This window comes from Cydia strobilella, chromosome 23 (assembly GCF_947568885.1).
Source record: "Cydia strobilella chromosome 23, ilCydStro3.1, whole genome shotgun sequence".
Classification (NCBI taxonomy): domain Eukaryota; kingdom Metazoa; phylum Arthropoda; class Insecta; order Lepidoptera; family Tortricidae; genus Cydia; species Cydia strobilella.
The window spans coordinates 8257637-8273823 of record NC_086063.1 but is presented as its reverse complement, the minus strand read 5'-3'; the positions used below and the strand labels follow the sequence as shown (position 1 = coordinate 8273823).

Here is a 16187-nt window from a genome sequence, read left to right as displayed (position 1 = left end):
GGAAGTGCATGCTTCGCTTTGGGTCGTGTTGCGAAGACAGTGACTCCAGAGGTAGCCCGAACCTGCTATTTCGCTACTGTACACTCACTGATACAGTATGGTGCAGAGCTATGGGGCCTCTGTGCGCAATGGGAGAGAGTATTTCGCCTGCAAAAACGTGCCGTCAGGATCATCGCGCGGGTGCCTGCCGATACCCCCGCCAAAGAGCTTTTCAAAAAACTTGGCATTCTTACACTGCCTGCAATAATAATCATGCAGGTAGCTATATACGTGAGGGGAAACTTAGACTCCTATAAAACGAGAGAGATGGGTTCTAATTGCAACACCCGTAACGCCAAGAAACTTGTAGGAATTAGTAGGAAAATAAAAAAATCTAATAAATTAACTCACGTAATGGGACCTACTGTCTATAATAATCTGCCACAAAACATTATTGACGCGCCAAGTTTGTGCAGCTTTAAGCATCGCTTAAAAAAGTGGCTCGTCGAACGCTCGTTCTACACCTATGGGGAATTCGTTGCACACAAGGTCAGTGCCTAGCATTGTAGTCAAGAAAAAAAAACCTCTATAATTATAATAAATTTAATATAATTTTTGTGACATGTGAATTGACTTTTGTTTTCTTTTTTTGTTTTTTGATATTTATTTCTAATTTCGACCATGATTTACTTTATTTAATTTTTTGTTTTTGTTACACCTAATTGTATATTTATTGTTTAGATATTAATTTTAAGTTTTATCTCGATTTATATTTTAACTGTATTGTAATTATAAGTTTTTGACATGTAAATTGGTTTTATGAATAAAATGATTATGATTATGATTATACTGTGGTGATGCTGGTAACCGTGAGGTCAAGGTCGTCAAAATAAAATGAAAATCATATCAAATTATCAAATCAGAATTGGCGCCACTGTAACAGTTAGCGATTAGGCCTTAGCATAATTTGCAACTAAAATTAAATGCTCCTACAATTTTTGATAAGCCTGTTTAATGCCGTAGCTTCTTATAGCGAAATGGCGCATTACAAATACCTATGCTAATGCTCAAAGTAATTATAAATTCAAATTAAAACTGTATAAAGCTGCGCGTTTTATGTCATAAGCGAAGAGCGGATACCATTAGATGATAATTTACTCGCGTTTTATGTCATAAGCGGGGAGCGGATACGATTAGATACGTTTACCTTATCCGTTGACTGCTGTACGGGTTCTTTATAGTAGAAATATTCAAGTTATTAAATGTTCATTAAGTCAGTGAATTGCCGCACCGACGTGTATAAAAAATAAATTATAGAAAATGTCTATTTAAACAAACTAATAAAGTTGAGTAAAGTACTACTTATCTGCCTCACGACACAACCTGTGGCATACGTCATTTTTGAGTTGTTGGAATTTCGATTTTATCTTAATTAATCAAATTCATTCAATGGACCATACAGATTTCAAGTTTAAACAGATTTTTTTAATGTCACTTACGTCTTTTATCCATGGAGCAATTATATAATTTAAAGTTGATGATATGAAAAATGAGTTCTATTATTTTTTTATTTGCAAATAAAACCTCTTTACTCAATTATAATTAGAGCACCGACACGCTCAACTCATCGTCGTCATTTAACCGAGATAATTGTTTTCTAAATAATGTGTTTTAAATGAGTTTTTCTAATAACAAGAGTAAGCCGACTTCATAAACGGACTAATGATAAAGTAAAGCGTGAGAATGAATTTAGTATTTACTGGTTATTTTAAACGATTAGTAAGTTCGTTAAAATGTAATTGTATGAACAGGAAATTTATCAGCTTTGGGATGAGCAATGGGAGTCCGCCTTTTATTTGGTAAATGGTTGGCTGTTTTAAAAAACATTCTTAATAATAGTTTGTAAATTAATGTACAGTCGTTGGCCTCTATTTTTTTAGAAAAGTTATTAGTGCTTCCTTAAAATTAGTTTGAAGAGGCAAATATTTTGGTAAAGCAAGGGGAGGATTAGAACAGTTTATTTCATCAATTTCATATTTATATTTTAATGTTACTCCATCGACACGAAACTTTAGCTAGCTTTCTAAGTGTTTTTTTTTTATTCAAAATGTTATTTTTGCCTGAACCGATGTTGTCTATGTAAGCTCACTTCAAACTGAGTTGGCGGCGACAAAATGTGACAACACCTGTTTCATAAACGTCAATTTTTCACAGGAATTTGACATTTTGGTGGCGCCGTTACACTCTGTCGCTTTCAAAGATGATGCAGAGTCAGCTTCAAACTCTAACTAGTTTTAATTATAAACATTTCAGCATCTTAATGTGACCATTTAAATGGAATGTTGCGTCGTGGTTGTAATCGAAATAATAAATAAATGTTAGCCAAAAACTCGCTACAATCGTATAACTTAAAACTCTTACCTCAACTCGCTGACAGAAACACGAGATTCTTAACTCCTAATATTTATGGTTTACAGTATTAAATCTTTACCACAAATTATATATGTTATATATATATCACGCTAATCTCCTAATGAATATTCAGAACACATAATTGCTCAGCATTTCTTTCATATGTGTGACATAGTGTTAAATATTTATTCTGATTATATCTGAATAATTTACGTGATTTTGCTTATCGAGGGGTCATCGGGCATATGGATATATGTCTATTAGTATACCCGACGACGAAGGAAATTCCTGTTTTAGAAATTGTCTTTTAGAAATTCCTGTTTTAGTGTAGGCACTTTCAAAGTCAAACTTTAATTTTAAAAATATCAAAATATTACTATATACCTATATAATTATGTATACGATATAACTTTATTTATCATCATCATCATTGGCCTTTGCGTCGATTGCAGATATAACTAGGGCGGTTAAAAAGAACTAATATAAGGAAAAATGGTTAAAATCACGGACTAGGTAAAGGCTAAAGAAAAGTAGACACATTGTCCGGTACAATAATCGAACTGTTTTATTTCAAAACTCGCTTCGATTATTCAAAAACGATGCTAAACAAAAACTAAAATAGCGCCCGTTTTTAGGATTCTGTACCAAAAGGGTAAAAACGGGACCCTATTACTAAGACTCCGCTGTCCGTCTGTCCGTCTGGCCGTCTGTCCGTCTGTCTGTCACCAGGCTCTCATGAACCGTGATAGTTGAAATGAACAGTTGAAATTTTCACAGAATGTATTTCTGTTGCCGCTACTTTTTAGTATTTGTTGTTAAATACTAAAAAGTACGGAACCCTCGATGGGCGAGTCCGACTCGCACTTGGCCGGTTTTTTAACGTTTTATATGACTATATCCTGACGACAGTCTTATTATTGCTGTATTATTATACTTTAACCAGCTATTAACTCCATAATCCTATTAAAAATCTCTAAGCTAACTCCTACTTAGTAATAATCACGGATGCTGCTTTTACGACCAAGTAAATTAATAATTACCATATTGTAGCCTAGGGTCCGATTCAGATTGATTCAACTTGTTACGGTTTTGATCTTATTTTGACACGACCTTGAAGTTCGCACGGTGATTGGTGCATGTGAAATGAAGTGAAAGTTTATTTTTCAAGTAGGCACCTAGGTATTACAATGCACTTATGAACGTCAAATAAAGCTAATGTTATGAAACGCGATTGCGCGTCAATCACCTACACGAACTTCATGGTGGTATCAAAACCAGTTAAAACCGTAACATGTTATTAAATCTGAATAGGATTCCTGGGCATACGCCGTTATTATTTTATGTTATTTAATGACGAATATTATGTCGTAAAAAATAATAATTGATCAGTTGAGAGAAGCGTAAAGGTATAAACAAGTTGTTACTTTACAGAAGGCTTTATAGCTGTAAAATGGACATAATAAAAGTATATGAGTATATTTTAAGCAAAAAACAATTGGAAGAGGTCTAAATTACTTTTGCCGAGTTTCAATTACTTACTTATTTTTATTATTAAATTATATTATAAAAATGCTTTTTTTTTGTTCTGCCCCTGTGTAAAGACCTAAAAGGTCGCCACATCACCCGTATTGACCTTACCTATTTTGGGTGATCTAAGTTTTTTTATATTAAAATGACGATTTATGATTTTTGATGACCATTTATGATAATAACTAAACTAGATTCAACTTTGCTTAGTGAAAGCAAAACAGAAGTGAAACCAGATTAAAGGTCGTCGGCCAAGGGCCTGACACTCTTTGATAGAGAAAGATAGTCTTATTGCGATTCCTATAAGAGGAAAGAGAAAATAGTGCCATGCTTTGTCTTTATTACCGACCGGGCATTTTTTCATGCGATTTTTTTTGTGGTAGGCAATGGCGAAATGCCTTAATTTATAAGGGCTATTAAATTAGTGTACACTGCGTTAGTTCGGAGTAAACTTGAAGCTGCCTCGGTCGTTTGGAGCCCGCATGAAGACAAGTACGTCCTGCTTCTGGAAAAAATCCAAAAAGCCTTTCTGCGGTTCTTATATAAGAAGATTCACGGGTATTACCCATATTTGTACCCATCAAAGTTCCTGCTTGGCGTTTTGGGGTTTAATTCCTTAGAGGTAAGGCGTAACTACGGGCTCTTGACTACTGCATGTAATGTCTTACGGGGGAACTCGGACTGCCTTGAACTGGTTGCACAGCTCGTACGCCTGTTCGTACCATCTATAGCTAAGGCCCAAATTAATTTACGACCGCGAAGTCCTCACCTATTAGCTGTGCCTAAAACGCGCACTATGTCTCATGGCAAATCACCACTTGTCCGCGCTCTACAGTACCTATATATCAACGCGCTCCTCGCATCAGCACCGGAATGTGATTTATTTGCAAGTAGTTGGATGGATCTGTGTAAAGAATGTATGAGGTACTGTGAGGCGATGGATAAGCGTGAATCATCTGTTTTGTATTAGTTTTTTTTTTCTTACATTTGTTCTGTTGTCCTTTCTAGACTGTATCATGTACCTAGTTGTATAAATACTTTCTATTATAAATTTCTCAGTGTATTAGTTCGCTGTAATGCTGTGTAAATTTTTTGAATTAATAAAATAAAAAATAAAAATAAGAGTGAAAGAGAAAATAGTGCCATGATTTGTCTTTATCACCGACCGGGCATTTTTTCATGCGATTTTTTTTTGTGGTAGGCGATGGAGAAATGCCGAAATCTATAAGAGTGAAAGAGAAAAAGGATTATGCTGCCATACATACAACTGTCAATACATGAATATGTCCTTCTCTTACCCCTGGTTGTTCGGTTTTATGTCTATAACTACTTGTATATACCTATAGTATGTCTATGACGTCGGCCGATCAGAACATAAAAATATTGTAAAAACCTACTTTAATCCCAAATGATCGGATCGGTAACACAATTAACAGTGTAATTAATGAGTTCTGATCGAGAGTGGTGGGTGGGGACTAATTAGTATTAAATTGATATAGATTCACCAGATTGTATTTGTATACAATTAATTATATTAAAAATGGAAGAATTAAAACAGTTTTGCACTATAAGACTTATGAAGGTTTTATGCGTATCTGTCGCTATATCAGTTTGCAGTCAGTGGGCCCCTTTAGAGAATTAGTATTAACTCTGAAACTACGCGAAATACAGAAAAGTTTATAGTATAGATGGTATAGATGGTATATGGTGGTGTAGTATAGATGGTAGTATGGATGGTATAGAAAGGATGCCAATCTCTTAAGGCACAATTGTTGCAAAAGTGACCGCTTTCAGCTTTAAATAATAGTTCCTAATCTCTCCGGTGGCACTAGTTAGGCTCTGGGACATGAGTATAACATGAACCATATAAGGCAACAAATAACACGACCAAATTACGTAGGTTGTTTTTGGTAGTATTTCGGTGTATGGTGGCGCCGCCGAATTACTGTTTTTTGATGTATACTTTTCATTGGCTCCTTTATATAGTCTCCATGGTTTATAGGACATTTTAGTCTTTAAATATGATCAGGAATACGTTGTTAAAATCTTTCGAGTTACTCGAGAACACCGTGTATATAACTTAGGAACAAATGAACATAATAATGTCAACAAAATGCCCTTACCATGATTCGAACCCAGGACCCCTGGCAGGGTCATAGGCCATCGAAATTAGGCCTACTTAAAGATATGAAAGGGTGTAATCTGTGATACCAAAACATTAACCTCAAAAATTGCGTTTAATAGCTGATGAATTGGCCAGTTCGAAATTCGACTCAAGCCCATTCGGGCAAAGTTAAAATGACTGGCGTTATCTAACTTTTTAAATTTATTTAATCAGGGTGTTGGGGATATCCGTAGGGGTTTAGGTTAGCATTTTGATATAAAAACTCGTAAATAATTAAATGTCAATTTAAATCTCAGTGATATGAAGGGTGTTTAACGTGACAGGAGATTTGAGACGAGAAAATTTGCCACTAGGACGATTAAAAAAAACCTTCCTCACAAAACGGCAAAAAAATCACGTTTTTTGTATGGGAGCCCCACTTAAATATATATTATATTTTATTATATTTTTATTATATTTTATTCTGTTTAGTATTTGCTGTTACAGCGGCAACAGTAATACATCATCTGTGAAAATTTCAACTGTCTAGCTAATCTAGCTATCACGGTTCATGAGATACAGCCTAGTGACAGACGGACGGACGGACAGCGAAATCTTAGTAATAGGGTCCCGTTTTACTCTTTGGGTACGAAACCCTAAAACGGATATTTTGGTTCCTGCCGAAGGTTTAACCACATTATGAGATAACACCCTTGTAACAGCCCTAATTAAATGCTAGAAGCTAGACTGGGAGGTAATTACCGTAATTAAAACTTGATAGCAATGATAACCTATTAAACATATTAATAACGGGTCCCTCACGTATTTTAAGTCGAAAACGCTCGACATGTTTCACTCCGTACCGAGGAGCGTCATCAGGAGGTAGGGAGAGAGGTAGGTAGGGGTAGGAGGAAGGGGAGGAGGAGGAGGAGGAGGATAACTAACCTGATCCGGGGGCTCCCTTGCGAACCTCTGCTCCTGATACCCATAGCTGCAGCTCAGCAGCACCAGCAACAACACTTCCGGTCGCCAACTTCCGGTCCTTCCGGTCCACAAGCTCGGTAAGGTCGACATGTCATTGACATGGTCTTGACATGTCTATAACGGAGGTTGGGACATATCTGAAACAAAAGAAAGGTAAAATTAATTTTTGTTTACAGCTTTTGTACCATATTTTTAAACGGTTAACTTTGTTTTTAGGGTTCTGTACCCAATGGGTAAAAACGGGACCCTATTACTAAGACTCCGCTGTCCGTCTGTCCGTCTGTCTGGCCAGGCTGTATCTCAGAAACCGTGATAGCTAGACAGTGGAAATTTTCACAGATGATGTATTTCTGTTGAAGCTATAACAACAAATACTAAAGAGTACGGAACCCTCGGTGCGCGAGTCCGACTCGCACTTGACCGGTTTTTTATACGGTTAACATCATTAATTGAAAAGTTCAATTGATGATATTATTCATATAACTAAAAATTCCTAACACTATACAACCTAAGTATATTAAATCATATTAAATATATTAATAACGGGTCACTCACGTGTTTTAAGTCGAAAACGCTCGACATGTTTCACTCCGTACCGAGGAGCGTCATCAGGAGCTTGCGTCGATGGTGACGGACCGGCGCAGACCTTCCTCCTCCTCGCGCACGCGGCTCCTCGGTACGGAGTGAAACATGTCGAACGTTTTCGACTTAAAACACGTGAGTGACCCGTTATTAATGTATTTAATATGTCTGTGTCTCACGGAAGTTTTGTTATATTAAATCACTTTAAAAATAGGTTCTATCGCGAATTTATTTTGTTATCTTTATTTATCGACGTTTCGACACAGGTTTCACTGGTCGTGGTCGCAGGCGTTCCAGCAAAATGTCAAAACAGAATTTGTGTGACTACCCGACGAAAAGTGTATGAAAAAATTTGGGGTAGACAACACATTTTCAAGCCACCCACTACACAATGTTAATTATTGTCAATAGTCCGACACGCGCCGCAACACACAACATCCGCGCACACATCCGAAGATAGATTCGGGTTTAACTTCTGGATCACTGGTCCCCAAGTTGCCGATAAGTTAAAACCATCTTCCCTATTAAAATTTCTGGGGTGCTTCTTGATTTCAATCAAGAAATCAATTGCAATCAGAAGCATCCCAGAACTTTTAATAGGGAAGATGGTTTTAAATAAATAAAGGTAACAAAATAAAGTCGCGATAGACGCGATTGTAAATTTGATTTAATATGTGTTCAAAACGCGAAAGTTTGAAACCTTTCTCACCATCAAGAACATACTTGTTTCTTATTATCTAATGACATCAACGACACATGCAAAACATTTCGCACCGCACTTAATTAAAAATATATAAACTAGCCATTTCCGTTGCCACAAGTGTAAAAAGTCATGGGAACAAGCCACGAATGATAATTATCTCGAGTGGGCATGAAATAATTATAAAAAGTAGGCGTTGGAATAATGTTTGAACACGTGGCCCGGGTGACGTGGATAGGAATGAATGGAAGTGACATATTACTAGTCAGACCAAGCTAGAGTCAAACCAAGATAAGTACTTAGTAATAGTGTTAGTAGTAGTAGTATTAGTGCTTGAGAAAGGAGACCTAGGCTCTCCGAAACATGTCGCGCGAGTGACTAAAACAAGTGAGTCTAAACCGTAAAATGATTTAATGTTAGTATGTCGCACAACAGTTTAAATTCAAGAAAAGTCTGCAGACATTTTGACAGCACACGCAATGCAGGTGTAATTTTAAACGTCAAACTTCAATGAAATGATGACGTATAAACAAGGGCCTGACACTCTTTGATAGAGAAAGATAGTCTTATTGCGATTCCTATAAGAGGAAAGAGAAAACAGCGCCATGCTTTCTTTATCACCGACCGGGCATTTTTTCATGGTCGGGTTATGGCATCATAGCAAGGTGGCGATGGCGAAATACCGAAATTTCTAAGAGTGAAAGAGAAAAAGGATTATGCTGCCATACATGAAACTGTCAATACATGAATATGTCTGTCTCTTACCCCTGGTCGCTCGGTTTCATGTCTATAACTACTTGTATGCTATGTCTATGCGTATAAATAACACTGGCATTGCGTGTGCTGTCAAAATCTGCAGACTTTTCTTGGTCTAACTCTAGCTCCTGACTTGACAAGCGACAGAGTAAAAGTACAGACTACAGGCGTGACTCAAAAATACGATTACATTTTTTTTTCAGGAATATTCTTCTTACTTATACGTCTTATACAAAATATCACTTAAAATTAAAGCTAGAATCATTTAACTTCATTTAATTTATAATTTTAAAAGTAACACGGGACTTAATCGCGTACAAACTTACGTTTATTTATGGCCTGACTATGATTATGAGTGAAAATCGTGTTAGTTTAAATCAGTATATTTCATTTAATTTTTACTGTAGTTTCAAAATGTTTTCCTTTTTCTTTTATACACAAAAGCAAACGTTTGTTAAAATTACCAATAATGTGCCACAGTATTTTTTTTGTCTGGTCAGTCGTTGAAAATTCTTCAAAATGGTGGAGCAACGAGGGTTCATGAAGTCTACATCTACAGAGGTCATAGAGTTACTACGTCATAGTACCATATCAAGCTTTATCTCCTTGTTAAACTGTAACCTAATAAGCTTTATCTCCTTATTCAAAAACATAGCAAACCTTCGTCAAATTTTGTCTTTTTATTATTTTAAACTTTATTGCACATAAAAAGTGTACAACAGGCGGACTTAATGCCATTATAGGCATTCTCTACAGGTCAACCATAAATACAACTAATAAATACAACTGTCAAAATGACAGATGAGGACAAACAATTATCAAGGGCTTGTCTGAATAAGGCCATAACATTTCGCAAGCCGCTTCCAGTGTTTAGAATATCACAGATAAGGATAACAGCACATGGCCCCACATGTGGCAACGGAATTTAGTGTAAACTGTTTTTGTGCAATGTTTTTGTACGAATATGGTTAGATGCGCTTAAATTGCGCGTGAAGGGTTCCGCAGTGTAAAAAATATTAGGTTGTGCTTATTTGTGAGATTTATGACATTATTTAGCACCATTTAGAAGGTTCAAGAATTTGTATGCAATATTCGATACATTGCACGATATCAGCCTGACAGTTAGAACAAAAAATTGGCAGTTCCGAACAACTGACAGGCCGATATTGTCCAGCTGACTGGTAATGGGCCCCTTTAGCTTTGGTAGTAACTCGGTTGCGAACGCAACCTTATATGTCTATAATGCAGTAGCAAAACGCAGCCGTCGGGCTCGCTTACTATGCGGAGGCTTATTTAAATGCACCAATAGGAGCGCTCCACATAACCTGTATCGCGGCCAATTAGAGGCACCTAAATTTTGACTACCATTTTTAACATTCAAAATTAGCTTAACCACTTTCGCATCAGCCTCCATACTGTTACCACCACTTCTACACCTTTAACCGTTTACGTCAACTGTACCTTGTAAAGTAACCAGCACCTATTGATTATAAGTTTACTTCAAATCGAAGTCTTTTTATTTGCACGGCGGCTACAACTCTGCAATCAAAGATTGAGGTCCTGGGTTCGAGTCCCAGAAATGGCGTTTATTTGTTTGTTTATTAGGAATATTTTGATGTCAAACGCCTAATATCCATAGTACAAGGTTTGCTTTGTTTGAATACGATCATTCATTATTTATTTACGTATTTATAAAATTATATTTTATAGCGTTTTGCCTCCTCTTTCTTAATGGTAACTTCTTCAAACACTGCCCCGCACTCACCCGCACAAAAGTTAAAAGTTAAATTTTATAACCCCTCGAGCGGCAAAGCCAATATTTAAAATTTTCGCGCCGTGCGGCGCGCAGCCGTAATGCGCCATGTTTTCCATATTAAAAATGGCGGCCCGCCGCACGCGCGGTTGTCAAAGTGCGTCCCATTCGAGGTAGCTTGCCGCTCGAGGGTTATTATATTTGTTTGTAAAAAAATGTTTAAAGTAGACCCTGACAAATAATTGTTTTTTTTTTGCTTTTCCGGTACGGAACTCTAAAATAATAAACATTTACAAAAAACCACAGCTCTGTTTGTGATAACTTTAAAAGGATAATGCAGTGTGTTTAAATTCACACGAAACTTAATTCTGTTAGTGTTATTCTAGCAAGTTATAGAGTAACTTTAAGCATTAAGATATATAAATAAAATAACACTACGGAACGAACTATAGAATGTAGAAAAACTGGGAACATATGGGAACATACTTAATTCAGCGAAGATTTAACACCCTTGTCATGCAAAAAGGTAGGTTTTAGGTAGTTTTAATGTTAGGTTATTTTTTATTGTAAGTTTAGAATTAATTTTGCAAAAATTTATAGTGTACTTATAGCGGCAACTTTTTTGATATTAAGTACATTTTTTCATTACAAACACACGCAGTCTAGTTCATAAATATGTATATCTTTTTAACCTTATTGCAATGGATTAAGAATAAAAAATGTACACATATTTATGAACTCAACTTTACGATCTTTAAGAAATTAAACTTTTGATACAAAATATAGGAAGGTGCTTTGGGGTAACTCCGAATGCAGGATTTTAAGTCATAATGTATTGTTTGTCATATTATCATTAGTCCTGAAACTGAAACCGTTAACTTTTCAGGATTTTCGTAAGGTTATCCTATAGATAGGTTAGGTTAGGTTTGTTTCATGGAAATCCTGAAAGGTTACGCGTTTCTGAGCAAAGAAATTATGGCTAAAAAAAATGCGGAAAAACAATACATTTTGACAAACTTTTTGGGAAACAATAGAGACCCCTTGGCAACATTTAAATTCAACTAACCTGACAACCAAGGTATTTTGCTTATTATTGCTACAGTAGGTATTGCTTTTAATTTAGTACCTACCAAAATATTCGCAATTTTCAAATTTATTACGCTTCTGAAGTTATCTCAATACAACCTATTTAATCACAAAACCATTCAAATTCATAGTTCATCGCATTTTACTGTTTATTTTGTGTGATAGAACAAGTTATAAAACGAGAAACCGACCAGAAAATGCATTGAATAATTTAATAAGTTAACAACAGACACTACAAATAACGCTATACATGAATAAAGTTGTTAAGTTTATATTCAAACATGGGCAGCGTGCTTGTTTGGCACCCACGTAACATATGAAGCAGAGCATTAATTGTGTCGTTCCATATATTGTTAGTATTAAGTAGTGCGGCTGCGACCGTATGCGATTCAGTCGAATAGATGCACCTACGCGAGACGCACGTCTTTCATTTCCTTGCCCCGCCCCGCACCCCGACTAAAAGTGGCGACGAGGATGGGATGGGATAGGAGGAGGGGCCAAGGCGGCTAGCACTTGCCTATTATTTTTATTTTTACTATTATTTATATTCTTCAATTGCGACATTGGGGTAAGAAGGCTCTTTTTAAGCATTAGAATTTATCACATCGTTCTGTTGACTTGTAAAATTTTAATTTAAAAAAGAAACTATTAAATTGTATTCAAAGGTAATTATGGTTTTATTAATTTTATTAGGTATCTAAAAATAACGTACTTCATTTGAAATTTCCACTGACGACTATATTAATTTTAGGTTATTATTAATCCGGCATTAAATATAGTATGTTTTAAAACTTTTAAATATCCGTCATTTAATTTTAAAGTATCTATAACATTTCCAATTTTAAGAGCGAATAAAACCTCGTTTAAGAGCCCTGTTCTCATTCGTCTGAATTAATTATCAAGTATAATGATATAATCAATAAGACTCTATTAGTCATGGTGTTAGATTCTTTTGAGTCTTTTGAAGAATTCGACTCGTTTTTACAAGGCTCAGCGTTAAAACTTCCGAGACTTTTAAGTTCCGAGTTCCTTTTCTAAGCGCAACTGAAAGACTCGATCCTCCGAATAGACTCCGTTCACAATTTTATAAGTTTTATCTAAATAACCTTAGTAGGGGTACAGGTGACTTGGTAGGGGGCCGTGTAAACGAGGCCTAACATTTTAGAATTCAAGCCAAAATTAATTAATGACTAATATTTAACCATTAAAAGACGTAAATCGTAACTGTTCTACTTACATAAAACAGCAGGATTTCCTACCAATATAACCAACCTCAAATTAAGCAAAATTCAACCTTAACTCAACAAGATAAGGTTCCCGCCATGTGATTTATTATCACGGTTTTCTTATAACTTACGACCAGTGTAATTTACAAAAGGGATTATATTGGAAGAAAATGTGTGGCGCTTACGTCGTTTTGAAACAGTGATTTAGCGAACTTTACTATGGCTTATGCTAAACATATTGAGAAGTTATTGTTATCCATTTGCATAGTAATTTTGGCAAAGACAATCCCTACTATTATGAATTCGAAAGTAATTATGTCTGTCTGTTATCTCTTCACGTTTAAACCGCTGAACCGATTAAGATTAAGTTTGGTATGGAGATTGTTTGGAGCCCTTTCGAAGGACATTTGATAGTTTTTAATAATCATCATCATTATTATTATCGTCAGAAGCTAGTTTGATTACGATAAAAATACGAACATCATGACATTGCAATTATTTAAAATTATGTAACTTTCGTAAATCGTTCCTATTAAGTACTGAGACAGATTAATATCAACCATAGAGTAACTTATACTAGAGCGGTACTGTCATAGTAAATTTTGTAACCCCAGTAAATTCACTGCCATCTGTCGACACACTTTAAAACTAAAAATAAATATTTTTAAAAATACGATAAAATGTATTTAGATATGGATAAATGATTTTTTTTTTATTTGCATTAATTATTTTTATAATTTTGACCCATGTTCTTTCACTGATATGCGTTAAAATTGTTAAATAACAAAAACCGTCAACGCCATCTGTACGACAGTTGGCCAAAGCTAGTAGCGCCCTCTGAACGAGAGTCAAATTTTCTTGATTTTCGAGGCACGTTTTTTCCTTAGACTGTATCCATCTATTACGGAGTTATATCTATCTTTGATATCAACTTATATTCAAATTTCCACCCTATCATAACTGCAAAAAGTACAAATTCAATAAGCAAAATGCCTAATCAATATAGAAAGGAATGTGCAAAACTCCTAATAGGGGATATTACTGCAATGTTCTGCCACCAGAGTGCAGCACTAGCCTTTTTAGTAAACCATAGAGTAATAACTTATACATACTGTACCTTTAACAGGTTTTTGACATGATTTCAGAGATAATAAAATACGACATTGATGCATCAAGGTGGTTTGTTTACAGAGGACCTACCGGGAAACGCGAATCCGAAATTTCGCTATCTGCCTCCTTATCGCTCGAATATGCAAGAGTGACAGAGATGTTAGATAACGAAATTTCGATTTTCTCGTTTCGCGATAGACCCTCAGATTGTGGTAGTGGCACCACCTCTGCGCAGTTTCGCGTAATATTCCCTATTATGAGACATTCATTATCACTTCAACTTTGACTTGTTATTCAATTTTAAATCTTAAACCTTTGTATTAAGGTCTTTGTCAAAACTTAACCTATATTTTAAATGTAGAATGTCATTGACTTTCAATGCGTGTGGTCCGTTGGATGGAATATCGAATGTCGTTCAAAATCGGTCATGTGACAACAAGATGGTTTGAAAAGTGTGGTTTGTGTTATGGGATTAGGAAAAATTTCTAAGGTGCGACTGTTTTCAATTATTAGCTTAATTTATAGTATAATATACTGTATAGTGTTGTTGTTGTTGTTGTTACTAACATAAGGTATAAGCTGCAATAACTAACAAATTTATGGACCATACGTTGTCTCTCAAATAAAGAAATTTAATTTAATTTAATAATATAATATGAGTAAAGCCCGGTTTTTCGGGGGCAAAAACGTACCAACACTACCAACAGTGATTATGGACTTAATTGTCATATTGATTGATAGTAAGCAATTTCTAAGCCAAAATATCCGACTTTATTTATTAGTCCAAAATGTTTTCTACATTATTAAATTGTAAAATGGGACTTAATCGCGTATTTAAGTATTAAGGACGTCGGAGGTAATTTAAGTAACTTAATTTACCTCCGACGTTTCGAGGACGGCGTTGTCCCGTTGTCTCGGAGAAGACTGGCTAAAGTTGACATCAACATCTAGCCGCGCGAGTTTTCGAAAATGTTTTTTTCTCATTAATATGTATTTACGAACTTTGAATAATAAAGTCAATGATTTTGTATTGTTCTCTGTTGTTGTTGTTGTTTCTGTTGTGTTGATTTTGTTTTGTATTGTTTCATGAGTAACTATCGCGGTAACCGAAGACAATATTTTGTTCTCTGCATTTAATTTTAAATTCTAGCCACATTCTCTTGGCATTAGAGATAGTTTTTTTTTGCATTATCCAAAGGGGTAGCGGCGCTGAGTAAAAGGTATAGTGGTCGGGCTTACACTAATTTACTTCGTTCTAACTGGTGCTTATAATATACAGGGTGGGCACAGGGATTCCGACACACTTTAACCATGAATTCTAGTGCCTATTTGGATAAAAAAAAAAGTAATATAACAATGCCATAGAAAGCCTAATTTACGAGATATTCAATTATTTAAGTAATTTCGAAGTTAAAAAAACTCAAGGCAACACGCCCTTATGTGACGTAATCATACATACCAAGACACAAACAATCACACATGCAAAGCAGAAGTGTTAAAAATAGTAAACTTACCTGTCACCTGCTATAAACTAGACTATAAAGTGTCATATTGGTGTCGCATGTTGTCTTTTTCACTCTTTCAAACTAAAGATACGTTCACAAGTTGGTACTATCGTTAATTGATTTATTTTGTTCCAGAAATTAAGTAAATTAATTAGGCAATTTTGGACCCATGTTGATATAACATTTTTCTTTCGTAACACTGCCAGGAATCCACGGTTAAAGTCTGTCGGAATCCCTGTGCCCACCCTGTATAATAGTAGTGCTTTCGTACAGTTCAAATCTACTACGATACAACTGACATCCTAACTGGACCAGCGCGTGCGCTAACTCCTTTCTAGCTATCGTCACGTGCTGATAATATTTTGCTGAACGGCACAGTGACAGTGGGCGGGGCACATTGCTCGCAGAACTGATGGCCGGTGGGGCCGGAAGGTTCTGGAGTGGCGTCCGCGTACCGGAAGAC

The 16187-nt window shown here is 35.7% G+C and overlaps 1 protein-coding gene across 4 annotated transcripts in view; it reads right to left on the bottom strand.

Annotated features, from left to right (window-relative positions):
* Window positions 1-16187, bottom strand: part of LOC134751875 (irregular chiasm C-roughest protein-like) — a 101742-nt gene that overhangs the window by 32903 nt on the left and 52652 nt on the right. For all 4 annotated transcript variants that reach the window (XM_063687409.1, XM_063687411.1, XM_063687408.1 and 1 more), the window contains exon 2: window positions 6968-7143. In XM_063687409.1, the coding sequence (XP_063543479.1) occupies window positions 6968-7096 (129 nt within the window). In that variant the 5' untranslated portion in view covers window positions 7097-7143. The remainder of the gene's footprint in view (window positions 1-6967; window positions 7144-16187) is intronic.